This window comes from Aquarana catesbeiana, linkage group LG02 (assembly GCF_042186555.1).
Source record: "Aquarana catesbeiana isolate 2022-GZ linkage group LG02, ASM4218655v1, whole genome shotgun sequence".
Classification (NCBI taxonomy): Eukaryota; Metazoa; Chordata; class Amphibia; order Anura; family Ranidae; genus Aquarana; species Aquarana catesbeiana.
The window spans coordinates 534,696,640-534,720,885 of record NC_133325.1 but is presented as its reverse complement, the minus strand read 5'-3'; the positions used below and the strand labels follow the sequence as shown (position 1 = coordinate 534,720,885).

The window sequence follows — 24,246 nt, the reverse complement described above, 5'->3', positions numbered from 1 at the left end:
TAAGATTGCCTACTGATTACATGTCAGCAGTAAGCTGGGGTTAACTAAATGCAAGATGTGTGTTGCAAGATAAAGTTCTCACATGCCTCTGTTTGAAACATTTTGCATAGCTAATGGTGCAGAACATTGTGCAAGTCCATGCTGCTGGACCCCGTAAGCCCAAAATTCACCCATCATGGTGGGCACATCCTGCCCTCAGGGACTCGACTCCCCTCCAGGAGGATCATTTCTCTGGAATTGTAGAACACCCTTGTGATATATAAATGAATGACTAATAATAATGTTGTCATATATAAATAATTATTATAAAACGAATCACTGCAGCAACGAGTTCAATGGTTCTTTTCCAGAGAGGTGCATTTATTGAGTCCCAGCACAGAACAGAGTGCAGATTGTACTTGCAACAAATAACAAAATGCAGCAGAGTATTTGTAAATATTACAACGAGCAGCAGCCTTTAAAGTTCTATTCATCCATGTCATAGTAAGCATAGACACTACACCATCCAGCATATGTCCAATCTATAATATGCATATGGGTAGCTTCCATGCATGCAATAATGTATACTATCTTCTTCGAAATTGTTGTATATACAGCTTCCTTATTGACTAGTTTTACTAGGACCTTTGATCTAATGTGTGATAATTGGCTCCTGGCCCCGGACAGCTGAAGTTATCAGTTTCAATTGAATTTGATCAGAGATCTCCTGCATTGTTTAAGGCAAAAATCACATTCTTAACCACTTTGACTTCCGGAAGGTTTCACCCCCTTCCTGACCAGAGCATTTTTTGCAATTTGGCACTGTACTACTTTAACTGGTAATTGCACGGTCATACAAATAGAGCTTTCTTTTGGTGGTATTTGATAACCACTGGGATTTTTTTTTTTTTGCGATTTTTAAACGAAAAGAGACCGAACTTTTTGAAAAAAAAATATTTTCTACCATTTGTTATAAAACATAACCAAAAAACTCAATTTTTGTCATACATTTAGGTCAAATTCTATTCAGCCACATGTCTTTGGTAAACAAAAATTTCAATAGGCGTACATTTATTGGTTTTCACAAAAATCTACAAACTATGGTATATTTACTGGAATTTACACTTTTATTTTCTGACTGAATATCTCATTTTTTGAGGTGCTAAAATGGTTTGGAAAGTAGACACGCCAAGGAATTTGCTGAGAGACATGTTGTGCCCAGTGAATATTTATTTTCACTTCTTCACAGTTTTGGAGGCTCTGAAATGGCAAGATAACACCAACCTCCCCCAAATGACCCCTTTTTGGAAATTAGGCACCCAAAGCTATTTGATGAGAGGTGTGATGAGTCTATGGAATATTTTGTTTTGTTTCGGGAAAATTAGTAAATGTTTATTTTTTGACAAAGTTGTCACTTAAAGAGGAGTTCTACCCAAAAGTGGAACTTCCATTTAACTACTCCTCACCTCCTTACATTCCACATTTGGCATGTAATATTTTTTTTAGAAAGGAGCAGGTACCTAGTTTTGACAGGTACCCAGCTCCCACTTCCGCCCCAAGCTGCCTAGGCGACTCGAGCGAAAGTTCTCCTCTCCCCCTCCCTGCAATCTTCTGGGACACATCACAGAAGATTGCCCGGCCATTGAAGAGGCATAGCACAACTCGCTGATGCACAGTGCTCACCCGGCTGTGAAGCCACAAGCTGTCACAGCTGGGTGCCCACACTTGTGATGCCATCTCCAGGAAGCAGCGGGGGAAGAGAGTGAGGGTTCGGGCGGCCACATCGTTGCTGTCAAAATAAACAAATCTGTGCTGCAGCTTTAGAGCGTACCTGCAAAGCAAACAACGGTTAACAATAAAACTGTGGGAAGTCCGGCTAACAGACGTGGACCTGCGCACAAGCATGGATGCACCAGTGTAAAGAAGGACTTGTATTGGCGCATGTGTGGGTGCACGTGCTAATGCGCACACGGGTGCGCGCTAATGTGCGCACGTATGGGCGCCAAGTAGCCTATTTAAACTGAGCACTTACACATGAACTTTGCTGAGTGGTCGTTCAGCTAGTGCTTGTTTACCTGATCTGTTCCAGTTTCCAGTGTCTTGACCCGGCTTCACTTGAACCTTCTCCTTGACCTCCACATGCCTACCTGATCCCGGCTTGTGTTTGACTCTGCTACTACCTGATGCTCCTATACCTTGCTGCTTGTCTGTGTGCTGAACCTGGCCTGTGTGCCGTCTCTGCCTCTCATCTCAGTACCTTCTCTGTCTGGTTGTTGATGACCTCCTGGCTTATGTCCCGGCTACGCCTCCATCTGCTGACCCAGCGATATGGAGCTCCAATCCTCAGAGCCTGCCCAGCGCTTTTCAGCCATCTGGTTCCTGCCAAGGACCGGCCATCACCATCCACTACATCGGCCCTCGTGCCACTCTGTGTCCATCACTCCCTGTCATCACTATCAGGGATGTCGGACAGGAGGTGCAAGAGAAGCCCTCTCTCCAGCTCGAACTCCACCAGGTACGTGACAGTACCACTCAGCCCAATGTCGGAGATCGAGAGAGGGGCTTCACCTCTTGAGTCGCTCTGCTTGCAACCTACGTCTCTTACCCTGGCAGTCTGCACCCTGCAAAAGAGCTACCAGCAGCTAGAGGATCGCATTCAACTCATGGGTCCTACTTTGGCAACTCCTGCACCTGCTACCGCACCTGGCTTCTTTTCATCTGAATGGACTTTTTTCTTACCTCTAGAAACTATGCCACCACCTGAACCTCGAGTTCCTGTACCAGAGTGATTCACTGGCGACCGTCACAAATTCTGTGCATTTAAGAAATCTTGTGAGCTCTACTTTGCCCTACAGCTGAGAACCTTCTCACTAGAAACCACCAAGGTGGGGTTTGCCATATCCCTACTTCTTGGAGACTCAGTCTTGGGCTCATCAGCTTAGGGAACAGAACATCGCAATCTTGGACTCCCTCTCTTCATTTTTTAATGCAAATGGCGCAGCTCTACGATGACCCACAGTGCACAACCACTGCAGAGTCAACCCTTCATGCCTTACGCCAGGGTCACCAACCTGTTGAGGACTATGTGGCAGAATTCTGCCTGTGGGCTACTGATACAGGCTGGAATGATGCAGCCTTACAGGATCAGTTTCGCCTTGGCCTGTCCGAAGACCTTATGAATGAGCTTGCTCATGTGGGGGTCCCCAGTTCCCTTGAAAACCTTGTTAATCTTGCCATCCAGCTTGATCGGAGGTTCAGAGAAAGGAGGGCAGAGAAGGCTGGCATCTCCATTCCCCCAACGAATCGGCAAGCACGTCCAGTGCAACTTGGACTTTTACGTTCACCACTCTCTAGTGAGGAAAAGTTACGACGACAGGAGAATTTGTGTCTATACTGTGGGGTAGCAGGTCATTATCTTCAAAATTGCCCTGTGAGACCTATCAGAACCAGGACCATACCCTCTACCTATCTTGCCAACTGTTCCTTTGGGAGTAGAGCTGCACATATCACTTCAGATTCCCGGGAAAGACATCCAAGTGTCAGCCATAGTCGACTCCGGAGCTTGCAGTTGCTTCATAGACAAGGACTTTGCTCTATGTAATCAAATCCCTTTACAAGCAAAGACACGCCTGTTGTCCATCCATCTGGCCGATGGATCCCATCTCAGGTCTGGGCCTATAACACACGAGACCTACCCATTACTGGCTGTATCGGATATCGTCATCGGGAATACTTGTGCTTGGACATTATTCCATCCCCTCTGTTTCCTGTTATCCTGGGCATCCCCTGATTGCAAGCCCAAAACCCGCAGATAAACTGGGAATCAGGAGAACTGACCTCATCCGCCTACTGCCAGCAGTCCTGCCTTCACCCCATTCCTATAAAACCTGCACCCCTTCTTGGAGTACATACTGACTCTCCTGTGTCACAACTCATACCAGCCGCTTATCATGAATTTTTGGACATTTTTGATAAACAGAAAGCAGACATCCTACCACCTCACCGCCCGTATGACTGTCCAATCGAACCGTTGCCAGGTGCAGAAATCCCTTTTGGGCGCATCTTTCTTCTCTGAACTAGAACTCAAAGTACTACCTCAGTATATTGATGAGAACTTGGAGAAAGGTTTTATCCAGCCTTCCACATCCCCCGCAGGTGTTGGAATCGTTTTTGTAGAAAAAAAAGGACCATACCTTGGGCCCCAGTGTTGACTACAGGGATTTAAATAAGATCACTATCAAAAACAGATATCCTTTGCCTCTTGTTCCAGAACTGTTCCAATGCTTCAAGACATCCACAGTATTCACAAAACTTGACTTACGAGGTGATTATAATTTAGTTCGGATCCGCAAAAGGGACAAGTGGAAGACGGCTTTCCGCACCAGATTTGGACACTACGAGTATCTCGTCATGCCCTTCAGGTTGTGCAATGCTCCTGCAACATTTCAGCATTTTGTCAATGACATTTTTAGAGATTTTCTTGATCTGTTCCTGATTGTCTACTTAGACGACATCCTAATTTTCTCAGATTCCCTTTCTGCACATCGTGAACATGTGAAGAAGGTTCTCGGCCGGCTAAGGCATCATGGACTATTTGCAAAAGCTGAAAAATGCAAATTTGAAAAAGACAATTCAGTTCCTAGGACTTATTATTTCCACCACAGGCATCTCCATGGATCCCCAAAAAGTTAAATCTATCCTCGAATGGCCCACTCCTACAGACAGGAAGAGCACACAGAGATTCATAGGATTTGCCAATTTCTTTCGCAAATTTATTAAAAACTTCTCTGCCATCGTCTCTCCCATCACCCAGCTTACAGGACAAAACATCCGTTTTTCATGGACACCTGCAGCACAAGCAGCCTTTGACCAGTTAAAGACTGTGTTTACCTCAGCACCTATTCTGCAGCACCCAGACCCCGTATCACCTTACGTCCTCGAGGTGGACGCTTCAGAGAATGCCGTAGGAGCTATCCTATCTCAGCGTCGAGGAACAAAGTCCCTGTTGCATTCTATTGCCTTCTTCTTGAGGAAACTCAGTCCCACAGAGAAGAACTACGATGTGGGTGACCGAGAATTACTAGCCATAAAGACAGTCCTAGAAGAGTGGCGTTACCTACTGGAAGGAGCAGCACACCCCATTTTGATCTTTACCGATCACAAGAACCTTGAATGTCTTAGACTGAGGCCACGCCAAGCCAGGTGGGCACTGTTTTTTTCCCGTTTCTCCTTCCACATTACCTTCAGACCGGGTTCCAAGAATGGCAAACCCGACGCGTTATCACGCATGTATCCAGAAGAGGGAGGACACCACCAGACAGACACAATCCTGCCAGCCCAAAGTTTTCTGTTGCTACAAGCAGATCTAATCACCCAACTTAAGCAGGCATCCACAAGGGATGTTCTACCACTGGGTATTTGTACCTCCAAGCTTACGTCCCAAGATCCTCAGTCTGTGCCATGACCACCCCTTGGCGGGACATTTTGGGGTAACCAAGACTGTAGAGCTTGTACAGCGGACCTTTTGGTGGCTTAATCTAAGATCTGATGGTAAGGATTATGTCAGTACCTGTGAGATCTGCAACAGAAGACTGATAAAACCAAAGCCTGGGGCCTAAGGCCACTGCCCATTCCCAAGAGACCCTGGGAGATGATCAGTATAGATTTCATCGTCGAGCTTCCACCTTCCAAAAGTTTTACCACAATCTTTGTGATCATGGACAAACTAAAATGGCCCATTTCTTCCCCATGTTAGGAACCCCGTCTTCAACAGAGACCGCTTGTGCTGTCATCAAGGAAGTAGTGAGACTCAACGGTGTACCCAGCAGTATCACCGACCGGGGGGTACAGTTTACATCAATGTTCTGGAGAGACCTGTGCAAGATGTTCACACTCGGGACCTGCTTCTCATCGGCATATCACCCCCAGACAAAGGGCCAGACCAAATGCACAAACCAGACCTTGGAACAGTACCTTCGGTGTTTCCCATCCTTTGCGCACATATGGGCGCCAAGTAGCCTATTTAAACTGAGCACTTACACATGAACTTTGCTGAGTGGTCTTTCAGCTAGTGTTATTTACCAGATCTGTTCCAGTTTCCAGTGTCTTGACCTGGCTTCACTTGAACCTTCTCCTTGACCTCCCCTGCCTACCTGATCCCGGCTTGTGTTTGACTCTGCTACTGCCTGATGCTCCTGTACCTTGCTGCCCATCTGTGTACCAAACCCGGCCTTTGTCCCGTCTCTGCCTCTCGTCTCGGTACCTGCTCTGTCCGGCTGTTGACCTTCTGGCTTGCATCCCGGCTATGCCTCCATCTGCTGACCCAGCGATACGGAGCTCTGATCCTCAGAGCCTGCCCAGCGCTTTTCAGCCATCTGGTTCCTGCCAAGGACAGGCCAGCACCATCCACTACATCGGCCCTCGTGCCACTTTGTGTCCGGCTCTCCCTGTCATCACTTTCAGGGGTGTCAGACAGGAGGTGCAAGAGAAGCCCTCTCTCCAGCTCGATCTCCACCAGGTACGTGACAAAAACACAGTATCAATAAAACAACTTTTTTTTTAAATTGCAAGCTGTGCAAAAAAAAAAAAAAAAAGAGTAAAAAATATATGGTGACGCATAGGGGCGATCCACCCTCTGTCCACTCCAGCCCCTATGCTTTGCCATATATGCTCTTTTTTTTTTTTTTTTTACTGCGTTGGTGAAATCACCTCCTACAACGCTGGAGTCACTGATTTATGTAGAGTGAGAGGAAACCCTGTTGCTGTCAAAATAAACAAATCGGTGCTGTAGCTGAATGGCGTACCTGCAAAGCATACAATGGTTAACAATAAAACACAGTAACAATAAAACATTACAGTATACCAGTATAGTATAAAATACAGTAAAACAGTAACAATAGAAATGACAACCATTTTTGGCTTTTAACATTTTTATTGTAACTATAAACATTCCAAGCTAGGGTCTCTCAAAATGCAACAGCCATCTAACATCTTTCAAGACCCTGTGTGAACATGTGCCCTAGACTGTGCCGTGCTGTACCCTATACTAATAACCACTAGTGAGTGATAGCGATGGAAACAGCCCCCGACACAGAGCTATGTTTGCCAGGACAGGAGGGACAAAAATAGCGGACGTCACGCCTAAATCCACGTTTGCTACAGACACAGCATCTTTTTTGGGGTGCTCTTTGGGTAGGGATACCAGGGAGCACATCTGGAAAAAGCCTCTAATGCAGCTGGCTCACTGCATCTGGATTGGGAAATTGGGCCACAGCACCTTCTGGATACAAAAGGGCTGTGACGATCTCTAGCTGGAATTTTAGGAAGGATCCACTTCTTCCTGACGCTTTGTATAGAACATAAGCATTGAACATAGCCAATTGGAATAAATATACAGACACTTTTTTGTACCAGTGTCTAGCCTTACGTGTAACTAAGTACAGCCCCATCATCTGGTCATTGAAGTCCACCCCTCCCACTTTAAGGTTGTGGTCGTGGACACAGAGGGGCTTCTCAACACCACCAGTTGCCATTTTAATTTGGACTGCCGTATCTGCGTGAATGGAAGACAAAACGAAAACATTCCGTTTGTCCTTCCACCTCACTGCAAGCAATTCATTATACCTCAAGCAGGCTCTCTCCCCCTGTCTAAGTGGGGCACTTACAAACCATTGGGGGAAACCCCGGCAATTAGATCGCACGGTGCCACATGAGCCAATTCTAAATTGAAAGAGGTGTCTAAAAAGTGGAACGCTTGTGTAAAATTGCCCAGGTATAAATGGTACCCCTTTCCGAAAAAGGGTGACACCAAGTCCCAAATAATCTTGCAGCTGCTCCCTATGTAGTCTGGACAGTTGGGGGGCTCCACGATGCCATCTTTTCCCTTGTAAACCAGGAAATTACATGTATAGCCTGTTTCCTTGTCACAAAGCTATACATGTAGTTGGACTTGATGGACTCGCCTACTATGTAACATTTTGACCCCATATTTGGCATGCTTGCTGAAGAGAAACTGAAAACAAGGCGGCCATAAAACAATCAGGGACTCATCTACGCAGACATCTTGTTCGGGGATATACAAGGCTACAATTTTTTGGTTACGTGGTTTTCGAGGGGCCGAATTTTGTGGAGCTGATCATATCCAGGGTCACGCCAAGGACATGGATAGTGAATGGAAGGCAACAACTACAACTAATATTAACCAAAATACTAAAAAATAAGTGATATAAATTACTGAATAATAGTACATATAAATCTATATGATGTGGAAAAATGGTAATCAGAAAAAATGTAAAAATACATGCAATCACAGAAACATTAAATTTGTGAAAAATAAAGTCCCAAATGAGGAAGAAAACACAATTCTGATAAAGACAGAATGATCTTCTGTGTAGATAATCTTCTAGGTATAAAGTGAGATTATCCTTCACCAAGAAAGCAGCACCCCCACAGTGCTGCATATAAAATCTGGTTACCAGGTGCAATTGACTTCTTTTATTGAAAAGAAAGTCACAAATGCTTGTGCAGGATAGTGCCTGCTCACATGGATAGACTGGAGAAGAGTAGGAAAACTTCCTCCCCGGGTTATTAGGCACGGGATATATAAAAGACAATAGAGATGTCCATAGCGTAATTCAGTTTATTAAAAAAATTAAAAGCATAAAACAGAGCCAAATGGCCGCTTACATTTGCTGGTGCCTACCTGGCACTGGGGCTGCTAGCTTGTCGGTAGTGGGGCTGTGCATGGATGCCGTGTAACCACCTCCGTGGTCGGCGTGCATTCCACCCGTGCAGTAGTAACAACCAAGGATGCCGGATATGAGGTGGGATGATGTGACCAGGTACCGCTTCGCTTCGACGTACATTTCGTAATAACATCTTCAGGAAGCGTACCTTGGTCACTAGGAGACACGTAACTTATAGTCAAAGGGAGCAGACTACGGGCGTGATAATTGTGAAAAGGGGAAATTGTGCAGCCGCAATGCAAATTCAAATTGCCTACAGCTAGAACACACTTGTGTACACTAAAGTAAGGGTGCAATGACTTTGCTTTACCATTTGAGGGTAAAACATTGTATAAGACCATAATATTTGTAATGAAAAAAGAGAGAGACATAAGAAATTGGGGGTGTGGTGATTGTAAAAAAAGGGGACTTGCATTTCGCAGCTGCAGTGCCGGTTCACATAGCTTGGCAGCTGCTGATTTTTGTACATGCAATCATAAAAGTAGAATCACTTAGCCCTTGGATAAACCATTTGAAGGGACATAACAAAGATCCATTGCGAAAAACGGACGGAGCACAATTCCTAAATAATAATAAAACCTAATGAAGGTATATCTATAATCGTAGAATGATGGGAACAGAGAGGGAAAGAAAGGGTAGATGTACACACATGCCAAGGTTTAATTGTTTGTCAAAAAGCAATTTATATCTAATTCAATATTCATCCCAAAAGGCTGCATAGTGTGCAATTAGTACAACCAGTGGTTTTCATTTTGTGAGATGGCTCTCTTCATGTGTGTACCCCTCCAATGTTTTGATATTTTATCTATACCATAGAAAGTTAAAAGGATTGGATCACTATTATGAAAAAGTTTAAAATGTCTGGAAACACTATGGTTGAGATAACCTTTTTTGATATTTGCAAGATGTTCATTGATTCTGGTCTTTAACTGACCTGTGGTTCTACCCACATATTTTAGGGAATACGGGCATTCCAGAACATATGTCACCTGATCAGAATAACACATGATAAGAGGTTTCATTTTAAATTCTTGTTTGGTAACCGACTGGACATGAGAAATCTATTTGTTTGTGCCTGGTTTTCTTGTTTTGCAGGCCTTACATCAAGTACAGTAATGAAAACCAGACCCAAAAGGTAGATGGTTTTCTTGGAGGGTTTTCTTTTCTTTTTAATGTACATTACAAGCAACAAGGTTCCTAATCCTGGGGCTTTTCTATAAATAAACTTTGGTTTTGCTGGTAATTAAGATTGTAAGTCCCTGTCTTTAAGCAAAATTGGGCAAAATCTTTTAAAAATAGTCTCCACTGTCGGTGGAAGCCTGATAAAAACGCTACCTCTCCTTTGTATTCTTTTTTGGTTTAGTGACTAGAAGAGTTTGCCTATCCATTGCTGAAACCTGCTCTACAAGTTTCTCAAGCGTCTGCAGTGGATATCTCTTCTCCAAAAACCTGTGAGAACTCCCGCCTGTAGGAAGAAATCATTATTATCGCAAGTTGCGCCTAATGCGCATATACTATCCTTTTGGGACATCCCCTATCCACTGTGGATAGTGGCAACTGTGAGTTTGGCACAAAAGCATTCCTATCAGTCTCTTTGAAGAAAGTCTTTGTGCCAATAGTATTCTGGTGTTTAGTGAGCATAAGATCCAAATAATTGACAGTCACTAGACTGCATTCTGCCGTAAACTTTAGACCATATTTATTACTATTCATTTTTCCCAAAAAATCTAAAAAACTTGAGTGAGAGCCCTCCCATAACAGGATGACGTCATCAATGTACCTTTTGTAAAAAAGAAGCGACTTTGTTCTATTTTTAAAGATTGTTTCCGATTCCCATTTATTTAATGTTATATTTGCCACACTTGGGGCACAACGTGCCCCCAAAGCAACGCCCCGTTTGGTTGTAATAATCATTAAGTGCCCAAAAATAGTTATTACTCATGGCCAAAGCCAATCCTTCCACCAAAAATTTGGTTTGGGATTTGGTCATTTTGGGTTCCTTTGACAGATCCCATTTTACTGCCTCCAGTGCATCCTTATGGCGTATATTTGTGTATAGAGACTCAGTGTCTACTGTAACCATTAGTGTATTGTCAGTTACAGTAATAGCTTGCAAAAGCACAATTAGTTCCCTACTGTCTTTTAAGTAGGATTGGCTCTGTGCAACTAGCCTCGAGTACAGGGAGCCAATCCCACTTATAATGGGACGGCACGGTGGTTTTTCTTTATTCTTGTGTATTTTAGGCACTATAAATAGTACTGGAATTTTGGGTGTATGTAGCATGAGATGGCCTGCTTCTTTTTGGTCAAGTATTTTCTTTAGTAATCCTTTTTCTATCCATCTTGTGAGTTCAGTTTTTAACCATGGTGTGGGACCAGTGCTCAGTTTTTTGTATTTTTTTTTTTAGTATTTTGGTTAATATTAGTTGTTGTATTAACGCCCTCCATTCACTATACACTTGCTTTTTGACCACATTAATAAAAACAGGGGAGCAGCTTATTTTTACTTATTATTTAGTTTCTACCAATGTGGTTTGGCGCAGAGTTCATCCACATACTATTCACGCCCAGGACGACAGAGTTCATTGTCATTGAATTGTATAAACCACAATATTTGCTTATATCTAGCCCTGGCAGCAGAGAACACAGGCATATGATGAATTAGGTCAGCAGACCAATATGACCGCATCTCATTCTTTTTAGTAATGCCCATGTTGAGGGATAGGCCCAGAAAGGTCTTAAATTTGGGAATCGTGATAGGTTTCCATGCAAATTGTCTGGCAAGGGTCAAATTTGAGTTTGCAGTGATAAGCATATAAATTGCTTTGTTCCACAATAGATCCATACAGATCTTCTGTGAAAAACAGCTCAAATAAACCAAGGGGCGTTAAATTTGCTGTTTCCACCTGAATTCTGGGTTGGCCAGTGAATGGGGGGGGAGTACGGGCGCTACAGTATATGTGGGCTGCCAATCAGGATTTGCAAGCACATCAGGATAGGCACTATGGGCTCTACAGGCCTGTGTTTGAATTCTTGGTGGCTGCTAAACACTACTAGTGCTAGCCACCACTCCAGCTTGAATTGCACTGATGGGACTCGTCACGTCACCAAATGTTACTGCAGTGCTGGTTTGTCTACAACCAGGATGTACTAGGAAGCTGGTGCTCGCCAGTTCCCCAGAAGGTACAGTGGCACTAGTACCGGCACTCTGCTGCATAGGAGAATCATGCGATTGTAGCATGATTCGGTATGCCTGACCTTAGCAGGGACCTCTACTCTATCATCAGCTATCTGTCAGGGTGCTGCTGCTCTCTCTACAGGTTCGAATACTGAGCCTTATTCATACAGTGAGGACTCCCCATCGCTCTCATCTGTCATGCTCAGTATCCCGTTGGCCTCTTCACTAGTGTAATTTTCGTTTGACATTTGGCCAATAAATTTATAGGTACCTAGTGTGACTCACAGGTAAAAAAAAAAAAGCACCTGGTTGTCAAGGACTGTTTGAACTGCTACAAAAAATTTAACTGCTAGCGCTAGCAGAAATTAGGCCCGACTCTGCTAATGTTGCTGTTTTGTGTACTGTGTAACGGAGGTGACAGTCTACAATCTACTGATACTGCACTTGTTTGGGTGGGGCAGAGGGGCTAAATGCAGGTGCTGGCAGGTGTCGGGCTGACCCTGCTAATGCCGTGTTTTTTTGGGAACACTATACTATTGGGGTATATCAAAGATATTGATCCGTTCAGACACTATACTAGTAATGGAGGTGTATAGTGTGTGTTAGTGTTACTAGCAAAGGGGTCAATTTTGATGCTATCATGGGATTGACGCTAACTGGCGTCACCCGTGACACTAATACAGTGATCAGAAAACAAGATCTGTACACTGTACTAATGACACCGTGACAGGGAGTGAAAGGGTTAACTGGGGGCGATCAGTGGATTAAAACTATTAGAAAATATGTGGTGGGACCCTGACGCTATATAAGACTGGCGCTAACTAGCGTCACACGTGACACTAATACAGTGATCAGAAAAAAAATCCATACACTGCAGTGACACTGTGATAGGGAGTGAAAGTTAACTGGGGCTGACGCTATTTAGCGTCACAAGTGACACCAATCAGTAAAAAATGTGTACACTGTGACAAGGAGTGAAAGGGTAAACGGGAGGAGTGATCAGGGGGTAAATGTGTCTAACTATGTGTACTGGCGTCAGTGTAGTGCTTTACTCACAGTAGATGCTCTCTCCTCACTCTGGAACCGAAAAGGGCTCCAGGAGGAGATTGCATAATTTCCTGTGCCTGTGTTTACACAGGCACAGGACGTTCAGCCATTCAAATCCGATCACCGCAGGGACAGCGGGCACGAATCACATACAGGTACATGATTTTGCGCAGCCGGGCTGCCCTGCTGCCGTATATGTATGTGGGGCAGTCCGGAAGTGGTATACTACCCTTAAGTGGGTAAAAAAGTTCCCCTTTATGCTATTTGCCATAAACAAATACTCAATAAATACTTCAGGCCACTTTTCATGTCATCATTAGATATTGGTCAAATTGCATTCTTACCAAATTGCAATAAAACCCCCCATGGGCCTTTACTATTCCACTCAAGTCTGATCAGACAAATCTGCATTTTACAATGAGGATAACTTCCTTTGACCCTTTTGATATGTAAAATGCAACTTGTCTGGCCGCTATGTGCTAGCCTCACATACCTATGTACACATTCAAAAAAATGTATAGTGTGTGTGTGTGTGTGTGTGTGTGTGTGTGTGTGTGTGTGTGTGTGTGTGTGTGTGTGTGTGTGTGTATATATATATATATATATATATATATATATATATATATATATATATATATATATATATATATATACACATACACACAGTATCTCACAAAAGTGAGTGCACCCATCACATTTTTGTAAATATTTTATTCTATCTTTTCATGTAACAACACTGAAGAAATTACAGTTTGCTACAATGTAAAGTAGTGAGTGTACAGCTTGTATAACTCAACAAATAGCGATTAATGTCTAAACCGCTGGCAACAAAGGTGAGTACACCCCTAAGTGAAAATGTCCAAATTGGGCCATTTTCCCTCCTTGGTGTCATGTGACTTGCTAGTGTTACAAGGTCTCAAGTGTGTTAAATTTGGTTTTATCGCTCTCACTCTCTCATACTGGTCACTGGAAGTTCAACATGGCACCTCATGGCAAAGAACTCACTGAGGATCTGAAAAAAAAGAACTGTTGCTCTACATAAAGATGGCCTAGGCTATAAGAAGATTGCCAAGACCCTTAAACTGAGTTGCAGCACGGTGGCCAAAACCATAAAGCGGCTTAACAGGACAGGTTCCATTTAGAACAGGTCTTCCCATGGTCGACCAAAGAAGTTGAGTGCACATGCTCAACATCATATCCAGAGGTTGTCTTCGGGATATAGACGTATGAGTGCTGCCAGCATTGCCCCAGAGATTGAAGGGGTGCTGGGTCAGCATGTCAGTGCTCAGACTATACTCCGCACACTGCATCAAATTCGTCTGCATGGCTGTCGTCCCAAAAGGAAGCCTCTTCTAAAGATGATGCACAAGAAAGCCCGCAAACAGTTTGCTAAAGACAAGCAGACTAAGGACATGGATTACTGGAACCATGTGAGGGGTGTACTCACATTTGTGAGATACTGATATATATATATATATATATATATATATACACACACACACGCACATACACTATATTACCAAAAGTATTGGGACACCTGCCTTTACACACAGGTAGGGTTCAATATTGAGTTGGCCCACTCTTTGCAGCTATAACAGCTTCAACTCTTCTGGGAAGGCTGTGCAAGGTACAAGGTTTAGGAGTGTGTCTATGGACATGTTTGACCATTCTTCCAGAAGGGCAATTGTAAGGGCAGGCACTGATGTGGATAAGAAGGCTTGGCTCACAGTCTCTGCTCCAATTCATCCCAAAGATGTTCTATTGGGTTGAGGTCAGGACTCTTAAGAGGGCTGCGCTGACTTTGGACTTGATAAAACACAGTGGGCAAACACCAGCAGATGACATGGCTCCCCAAATCATCACAGACTGTGGAAAATTTTTGCATTTCATTTGGAAATCAAGGTCCCAGAGAGTCTGGAGGAAGAGTGGAGAGGCATAGAATCCAAGTTGCATGAGGTCCAGTGTGAAGTTTCCAAAGTCAGTGATGATTTGAGGAGCCATGTCATCTGCTGGTGTTGGTTCACTGTCTTAAGTCCAAAATCAGCGCCGCCGTCTACCAGGAAATTCTAGACCACTGCATGCTTCCCTCTGTTGACCAGCTTTATGGAGATGCTGATTTCATTTTCCAGCAGGACTTAGCACCTGCCCACACTGCCAAAAGTACCAAACTCGCCTGACCTAAACCCCATAGAGAATCTGTGGGGTATTGTCAAGACTAAGATAGGACAACAATGCAGACGAGCTGAAGGCTGCTATCAAAGCAACCTGGGCTTCCAAAACACCTTAGCACGTCCACAGGCTGATTGCCTCCATGCCATGCCCCATTGATGCAGTAATTCACGCAAAAAGAGCCCTGACCAAGTATTCAGTGCATACTATACCAGGGCTCAAAATTTTAAGTCCTGAGCTACTAGCCAGGCCTTTAGGGTTACTTGCAAACCAGTTGCCCCACACAACCCCTACCCTGGCCCTAAACACGTCCTCATAAATTATCTCATGAAATGACACTTAAATGGTTTATACAGAATTAAGTTACAAAAATAAATGTTAACAACTTTATCAGTGCAGCCTCACCTGTGCCTTACAATGCAGCCTACCTGTGTCCATCAATGCCACTTCACCAGTTTCCAACATTGCAACCTACCTGTATCCATCAATGCCACTTCACCTGTGCCCAACAATGCAGCCTACCTGTGTTCATCAATGAAGCCTACCTGTGTCTATCAATGCAGCCTACCTGTGTCCATCAATGCAGCCTACCTGTGCAGGGGAAGAGAGGAGAGGAAGAGGAGTGCCGGCCAGATCATAAGAAAGCCGAGGAACATAGCTGTAACAGCTTTCATTTGAATTGCCAAGTGTCAGTGTTCCCGCCTCTTGGCCCCCGGTACTTTGATACAAGTCACACATCCTGACATTGGACAGGTGATTTGTCTATAAAAGTACCTGGGGCAAGGAGGTGGGGTTGTGTGTGACACCGAGTGCGGGGAACACTCGGCAATTATAATGAAAGCTGTTACAGTGATGTTCCTCTTCGCTCTTATGATCCGGCCGCCGGCTCTCCTCACTCTTCCCCAGGGCGATCGCTGGGAGAACGACTCCCATTCAACCCTGCTTGCCGGCAGTGCTCGCCCCCCGCTCTGAGGCAGCCCACGCTCGCCAGCCCTCATTTTCCACTTGCAAAATGCGAGTAGGAGATTGGAAACTTTGAGGGCTGTACTATACTGCTTTTCAGTAAGCCAACATTTATTAAAAATCCTTTTTTTAATTGGTCTTATGTAATATTCAAATTTTCTGAGATACTGAATTTGGTGTTTATACTAGCTGTAAGCCATGATCATCAAAATAAAAGGAAGAAATGCTTGAAATATATCACTCTGTGTAACGCATCTATATAAAATATATGAGATAGGAGTTTCACTTTTGAATTGAATTACTGAACCTTTTTTATGATATTCAAATTTTATGAGATGCACCTGTGTATGTGTGTATATATATATAATCCTACATAAATCTGCCTACAACCGCGTCAGCGAAATTACATTGATGATATTCCTGCTTTTTGTAAAGCTGCTCTCAGGCTGCTGGTCGCATTGACTATTTATGATAGGGGCGTTAGGTTCAGGCCCGGAAAATAAATCTTTCGAGAAACTCAGGACTATTATTCTGCATCCTGACCTCAAGGCCAGGTATACCCAAACATTACCAGAGACTCATACAACGTCAGAGAGATTTGGAATGAGATTTCAACTTCAAGTTGAACCCTCATGCAGTGCAAGCACTGTCTAGGAATGTCAACATGATCATCAGGTGCCACCACATTGAGCTACCTGATTTTCAGATCATATTCACTCACTGGACAGACTTACAGGCTCTCAAATATATGTAATGATACTACCAGCAGGTGCTTGACTAAAACATTTTACAAGAAAATTCTTGATCCAGAACTGGGGAAGGGACATTTTACCTACGTAGGACACTATGATAAAACTGGCTCTATAGCAGTTATGGAATATAACTATTAGAGAGAGCTGTCCCCTTCTTGAGCCAGAACTGGGGAAGGGACATTTTACCTACGTAGGACACTATGATAAAACTGGCTCTATAGCAGTTATGGAATATAACTATCAGAGAGAGCTGTCCCCTTCTTGATCCAGAACTGGGGAAGGGACATTTTACCTACGTAGGACACTATGATAAAACTGGCTCTATAGCAGTTATGGAATATAATAATCAGAGAGAGCTGTCCCCTTTAATTTGTTCTACAACTTTGTGCTCCAGTAGGTGGAAATATACTCACTGATCATGTAATCTGCAGTGATGTGTTCCCCAGTAAAGGATGATGAAATGTGATTTGTGGCGCCTGACACTTTGATATAACTCTCCCAGTATGGTGCTGCAGGTCTGTGTATATATCTATATGTTTTGTTAAAACATCCACATGTAAAAAACTGGCCAATTCTACTATTCAGCTGAATGCAATGCAATGCTACAACTGGCAATAATGCTTAAGGGTTCAGTAAATTTTTTATATATATATATATATATATATATATATATAAATATATATATATATATATATATATATATTTTTTTTTTTAATGCACACAAATTGGTCCTTTTCCTTTGCAAAACGGAGAGCAAGAAATCCACCTTAATTGGTGGAGAAAACCATTACATCTGAATACACTTGAATGATTACGGTATATAAACACTTTTGACCCCTTTCCATCCTCCACACAAAGATTGGGAATATATGTTATGTATGCCACTCTAATTGGGCATTTGGTCCACTCAAGAGTAAGACCCAATATACGCTCTTGGTTGTACTCACAATCTGAGCACTGTAGTGCCCTTCACAAGACAGACAAGTCAAAGTTCAATTACTTTGTAAAGCAGAAAAGGCTGGAGTGTGGAGGGCTTTGTATATAAATGAATATTGAACAAAGATTTATCCATATGTAACCTAATTAAAAATACAATGCAACCTTTTAAGGTTCATTTCAGGAACAATGGCAAGTAGGTGTGCTTGGTTACAATGACCAAAGATGCCTTTCAAAGGGCACAAACATTTTCAGCCATAGTAGTATTCTACATGCTTGTACTGAGAAGTTATTTATCACTTGTGCAGGTGCTGGATTGCATGTTTTATTGCAACAACTCTTCCCAGGATATGGGCTTAGAAAAAACTTCTCTCTCTAGCCAAAGATCATAGTTCATCTGAAAGTCTTCTGGCAATTCTACATGTTGTCCAAGCACACTTTGAAGGCAGTTGTCAACAGGTAGGAAGTCAGGATTCTTATGAGACTGATCGTACCGCCGAGAATTGAACCGTTCAATATTGGCTCTAAGTGCACATTCTTCAGCTTGAAAATCCCAGGGACGAGCATCAAGATCTATAGGCAAATGTAAAAACATATAATGTCATGCATATTTTGTAAGTTGGGGTAAAACAAGCACACATATTTCAGCTCTAAGGCTTCATACCATTCCCATATGCCCAGTCATCATTAAGACGATGTCGGACTTTCTGGTAGATGGCTGACATAGTTTTCATGTTGCTTTTTCTCCATTGTCTCCCAAGGTACTTGGTTTGCACTTTTAGCAACTTGAGTACATATAGCTGCATCATGGCTTGCTTAACTTTAAGGGCTCGTTTTAGGATGGGTGCAGACTTAAAAACCACCAGCATCTATTAGGAAACAAATGAACATACAAAAATATATTGTCATTTAAAACAATAGACATTTTTCATTATTTTTCCAAACAACTCATTTAAGTAAGCACTATGGAAAATTAAAAACGGTTACAATATATTGAAGAAACGATCTGGAGCATAAATAATAACCTACTGGCAAATTCAAGCACATTCACAAGGCTGGATTTGCTCAATGGGAGGAATATATTGTAAGCCAACAAAAATTTTTTTCTTGTTCAAAGGGAAAAACTGTAATAAATGTAACATTCGCAGAGGTTTTAAATGAGGCAAATAACACCATAATAATAATAATACTTATTGTAGAAAAGATGATAGTAAAATGTCACTGTAGTTACTTGCCCAATGAAATATGTGGTAAATATCTTTATAAAATTGACGCTACCCCAATATTCACAAGCAAATGTTCAGTCATTCAGTGTTTTAAAAGACATTAGTAAATTAATACACCTATTAGCATCCCATGTTTCTGTTGCTTTCTATAAAATGTTAACTGCCTAATTTTTTCACCATCACTCTGATGTTACATGATCCAGCCATCATCCGTAAAGATATAGATATGCGTAAAGACACTGGACAGCAATAAGCTATTGAAGTACATAAGAAATGTGGGTGTCACCGAGAGAAGTGACTTTAAAACAACCATTTGGATGCAATGATGAACAGGAATTGTATGTTATCCCCCTTTTTTGACCACAAAATAAGAATCTTGTGTGGTTATCACACACACCAATGGTCTCAAGGAGTTCTGCATGTCCTGGATGGTTCAAATGCATATCACAATACATTGGTATAATAGCCCAGTGTTTCTCAACCTTTTCTCAGTCAAGGCACCCTTTAAAATTATGGACAATCTCAGGGCACCCCTAAATATTATGGCCAATCTCAAGGCACCTTTTAAAATCATGGACCGGCTCTAGCCACCCCATTCTAAAATGTAAAAAAACTTTTCTAATCCAACATTAGAGGTGATTTAGTCTTACAAAGCAAATACACTTTTGCACACTAGTACGACTAGTATGCCAGTGTTTCTCCTCTCCCTTAGTTTCTCTCCATCACTCTGCTAATGTGACCCCAGTGTTAATGGAGAGGTGCAAACAAGAATGCCGTGCAGACGATCAACACTGATGATGATGTTAGGATGCTGGTGGGTGAAAGGTTGAAATGATGCACAATTGTGTAACTAAAAGGTAGGCTTGATCCACGGGATGGCTTGTATACATAGTTGGTGAGGTTGAAAAAAAAAAAAAAGACAAGTCCATCCAGTCCAACCTGTGTGTGTTTTTTTTTATGTTAATATACATTGTATACCCCTGTGTGTTGTGGTCGTTAAGATACCCATCTAAGTTTTTTAAATCATCAATGCTCCTCGCTGATACCACTGGTTGTGGAAGAGAACTCCACATCCTTACCGCTCTGACAGTAAAGAACCCTTTACGCAATTTAAGGTTAAACCGCTTCTCTTCTAATTTTAGTGAATGGCCGCATGTCTTTTTAAATTTCTTTTCACTGAAAAGTTTGTTCACTATGCTAGGGTCACCAGTACAGTATTTGTACAATGAATATCTTATCCCCTCTCAAGCGTCTCCTCTTCAGAGAGAATAGGTTCAATGCTTGTAGTCTTTCCCCATAGCTGAGGTCATCCAGTCCCTTTATTAGCTTTGTTGCCCTTCTCTGGACTCTCTCCAGTTCCAGCACATCCCTCCTGAGGACTGGTGCCCAGAACTGGACGGCATACTCTAGGTGCGGCTGGTCCAGAGTCTTGTAGAGTGGGAGAATACTCGTTTTATCTCTGGAGTGAATCCCCTTTTTAATGCATGCCAATATTCTGTTGGCTTTGCTTGCAGGAGCCTGGCATTGCATGCCATTGCTGAGCCTGTCATCTAAATTCCCCAGAGGTTCTCCCCCTAGCGAGTAAATTGCATTCACATTTTTGACACCCAAATGCAATACGTTACATTTTTCAACATTAAACCTCATTTGCCATGTAGTTGCCCACCCCATTAATTTGTTTAGGTCTTCTTGTAAGGTTTCCACATCCTGCATAGAAGTTATTGCCCTGCTTAACTTTGTATCGTCTGCAAATACTCAGATTGGGCTGTTTATCCCACCCCCCAGATCATTTATGGCAGGGGTGTCCAAACCTTTTTCAAAGAGGGCCAGATTTGATGAAGTGAATATGCGTGAGGGCCGACCGTTTTGCCTGACATTCTTTGAACCATTAAAAGTTGGTCTAAGTGTGTTCGTTCGAGCACTAATACACTGCCCAACAAGAATACTCTTGCCTTTGTGGCTGTGTGCGAGTAAAGAGATGAGCTTGGACGTGTTATTTGGATATGGCGTGTTATTTGGATATACCGTATTTATTGGTGTATAATACACACCTTAATTTTAAGAGGGAAGTTTCAGGAAAAAACCTTACATTTTAAATGAAGAACTGTGAAGAAAAATAAGGATCAGTGCCCATTTGCAGCCTCACAAGTGCCCATCTGCAGACCCACCATTGTCATGAATGCAGCACCCACCATTGCCAGGAATGCAGCACCCACCATTGCCAGGAATGCAGCACCCACCATTGCCAGGAATGAGCACCCACCATTGCCAGGAATGCAGCACCCACCATTGCCAGGAATGCAGACTCACCATTGCCATCAGTGCAGCCTGATTGATGCCCATCCATCTGCAGTCTTGGAAAAGACAGGGAGGGGGGCAAAAGAAGCGCCAAAAGATTACATACAGGAGGAACTTCTGTTTTCTTGGCAGCCTCTTTAATACAATGTCCCATCTCCTATGATGGACAGAACAGTCGTCCAATGGCGGTGCAGGAGACGAACTTCCTATTACAGAGGCTGCCGTGTATACATGAAATTCTCCTGTGTGTAAGGCACTCGTCCTGCCTCCTCCAAGGCAACCAGCATGTATATCTTTTGTGGCCCTGGTGCTGGGAGATCATTGGGGGCCACAAAAGGTATATATGTCCAAACAACCAGGCGGCTGTTCAAAACCTATGAAAATTAACATTACAGTCTTGGTTACTGTTTCCCTTGTAAAGATTGAGGAGAAGAATATATTCAAAACCTTCACCATCTCTCCATCGTTTGTAACCAGATTCCATTCATCATCCTTTATAGGGCCAATATGTTCTGGCCTCCCTTTCTTACTATTTATATAGTTAAAGATATTTTAGATTAGATCTTTTAATAAAGAATTTCTTGGGATTTTTTTTACTCGCCTCCGCTATGTGCCTTTCGTGTTGTATCTTAGCCGCCCTGATTGCACCCTTACATTTCTTATTGCATTCTTTGTAAAGTTGCGGACAATGACCTGCCTTTGTATTTTTTTGAAGGCCTTTTTCTTTGCTTTTATATGCATTTTTACATTGGAGTTAAGCCACCCAAGATTTATATTAGCTCTTTTAAATTTCCCATTGGAATGCACTGGCCAATATCTTTATTTAGTATGCTCTTAAAGCATTCCAATTTTTCATCCGTTGTCTTAGTTCCTAGGATTTTATTCCATTTAATATCTTCTAGCAAAGAGCAGTTTAGGGAAGTTGGCTCTTTTAAAATTCAGTGTCTTTGTATTACCCTTGTGTTTCCTATTCCTATGATTTATACTGAAACAAACTGACCTGTTTCCTAGGTTGCCCTGTATTTCCACATCTGCGATCAGGTCTGTATTGTTAGTAATCAGTAGGTCTAGCAACGCATTGTTTCTTGACCCATGAAATTGTCCTGCAAGATATTTAGGAAATGATGAGCCTTAGACGAATGTGCAGTTCCTTCAGCCCAGTCTATAGCTGGATAATTAAACTCCCCCATTATTATGACACTTCCCATCCGTGCCGCCAATCCAAACTGTGATAGAATGTCCGCCTCCCCCTCCTCCCTCTGGTTAGGGGGCCTATAGTATACTCCCATTATTACTTTCCCCATAGATTCCTCCCTTTGAAGCTCCACCCATATGGATTCCACCTCCTCCCTTGCTCCATTAGTGATGTCATCCCTCACATTCACTTGCACATCATTCTTGATGTACAGGCATACCTCTCCCCTTTTTTACCCTCCTTCTCTCTGCGATATAGGGAATACCACCTGAATGGTTGCCAGTCAATCATGAAAGCTGTTAAACCAAGTCGCTGAAATGCCTACAAAATGTAAATCTTCGGGGGGTGTGGCTTGAGCGTAGTCGGCAGAGGACGTGTTTGTGGAGAGCTCCTGTCATCCTGCTGGATACCCTTGGAATCCCTTCTCCAGCGGACCCATCCTGTCCCCTCTGCAACACCCAGGGCTCCCCAGAAGGCCAGCGCGCTTCCTCAGACCGGAATCAAGGCGTTTCTTAGCAGCTGCAGCCGCCTGGGGGACAGGTCGTGGCTCCGGCCTAGTCCTAGGAGCGGCGGCCATCTTGCTCCACCTGGCCGCAATAGCGGCGCTCACTCCCGGTCTCCCTGCTCACTCTGCACTCGGCCCTTCAGGCTACACAGCCCCCGCTCGAGGCCGACATCGCAACGCCGTGTTTGCGGCCGCCTGAGGGGAAGGACCGTGGCTTCGGCATACCTCCGGGATCTTGCTCCACCCCGGCTGCGGTGCCAGCATTCACTCCCGGCCTCCCTGACCGCCCTGTGTCTGGCTCGGCAACCTGCACCTACATACTCGCTGGCCGCTAACTGCCTGTTGCACTTGACAGCGATCCTCCACTACGGCCTGCAGGAAGAGTGTCAAGTCTGCCTTGTAGGGGGGCGTGGCTTGACGATGGCAGCGTGAAGTTGTTCTTTCTGGAGCTCTGCATGGGGGAGACCTGAGAACAGGCCGCTGAACTGTTGGAGAAAGCCGCAATTACATGCTAGGGGACCGTAAGCATTCGCTGGTCACGGGGGAGCAGAGGGGTCCCGAAATTACGCACTATTTTTTATGGCAGTATACCGTCTCCTCCCCTGCTGCTCTGACCAAGATGGCGCCACCAGGAGTTCACCCAGTGGGGGCCGCCGCTAACAGCAAAAAGGACACACAGATAAGAGTTGCTGCAGCCAGTGATCTCCACAGTCTGACAGACTGCTCTCTCCCATACTGTCCCCGGATATCCTGTACTCAGACCCGCAGCCTGGCTCCCATAATGCCAGGGGGACGGGCGACACTGCGGAGGGCTCCCTCCGGGACATAGTGGCGGGTCTGCCCTCTAAACAGGACCTGCAAGAAAAGGCAGCCCCTATAGTGAACGTTCTCTCGCGGGATCTGCACGATCTATGCCAGTAGGTGGATGCAGTAGAGGAGAGGGTCACAGTTCTGGAATCCCCCACTTTCACTACTGATGCACGCACCTCCTTGGAGACGGAGCAACAGGCCTTCCGCCGCCATCTTGTTGAGGTCCAATTGCAGATGGATGATGGGGAAAATAGGAGCAGATGGAACAACCTGCGCAGCATCCCAGAAGCCACCATGGGGCCAGACCTCGGAGTTAGAGCTGGATAGGGTCCACTGTATACCAGGGCCCCATCCCTGCCATCTCAGGGCCCTGCCGCCACGGACCTTCCATGGGATGTCCTTTGTAGGGTGCACTTCTTCATCATAAAAGAGGAGATCCTTTGC

At 43.8% G+C, this 24,246-nt stretch overlaps 1 protein-coding gene across 3 annotated transcripts in view; it reads right to left on the bottom strand.

The window, feature by feature from the left end:
* Nucleotides 1–17,866: 17,866 nt before the first annotated feature.
* The window catches only part of STRIP1 (striatin interacting protein 1), a 614,942-nt gene continuing 608,562 nt past the window's right edge, over nt 17,867–24,246 (bottom strand). For all 3 annotated transcript variants that reach the window (XM_073615854.1, XM_073615856.1, XM_073615855.1), the window contains 2 exons: nt 18,433–18,637; nt 17,867–18,341 (listed from right to left, as the gene is read on the bottom strand). In XM_073615854.1, the coding sequence (XP_073471955.1) occupies nt 18,094–18,341; nt 18,433–18,637 (453 nt within the window). In that variant the 3' untranslated portion in view covers nt 17,867–18,093. The remainder of the gene's footprint in view (nt 18,342–18,432; nt 18,638–24,246) is intronic.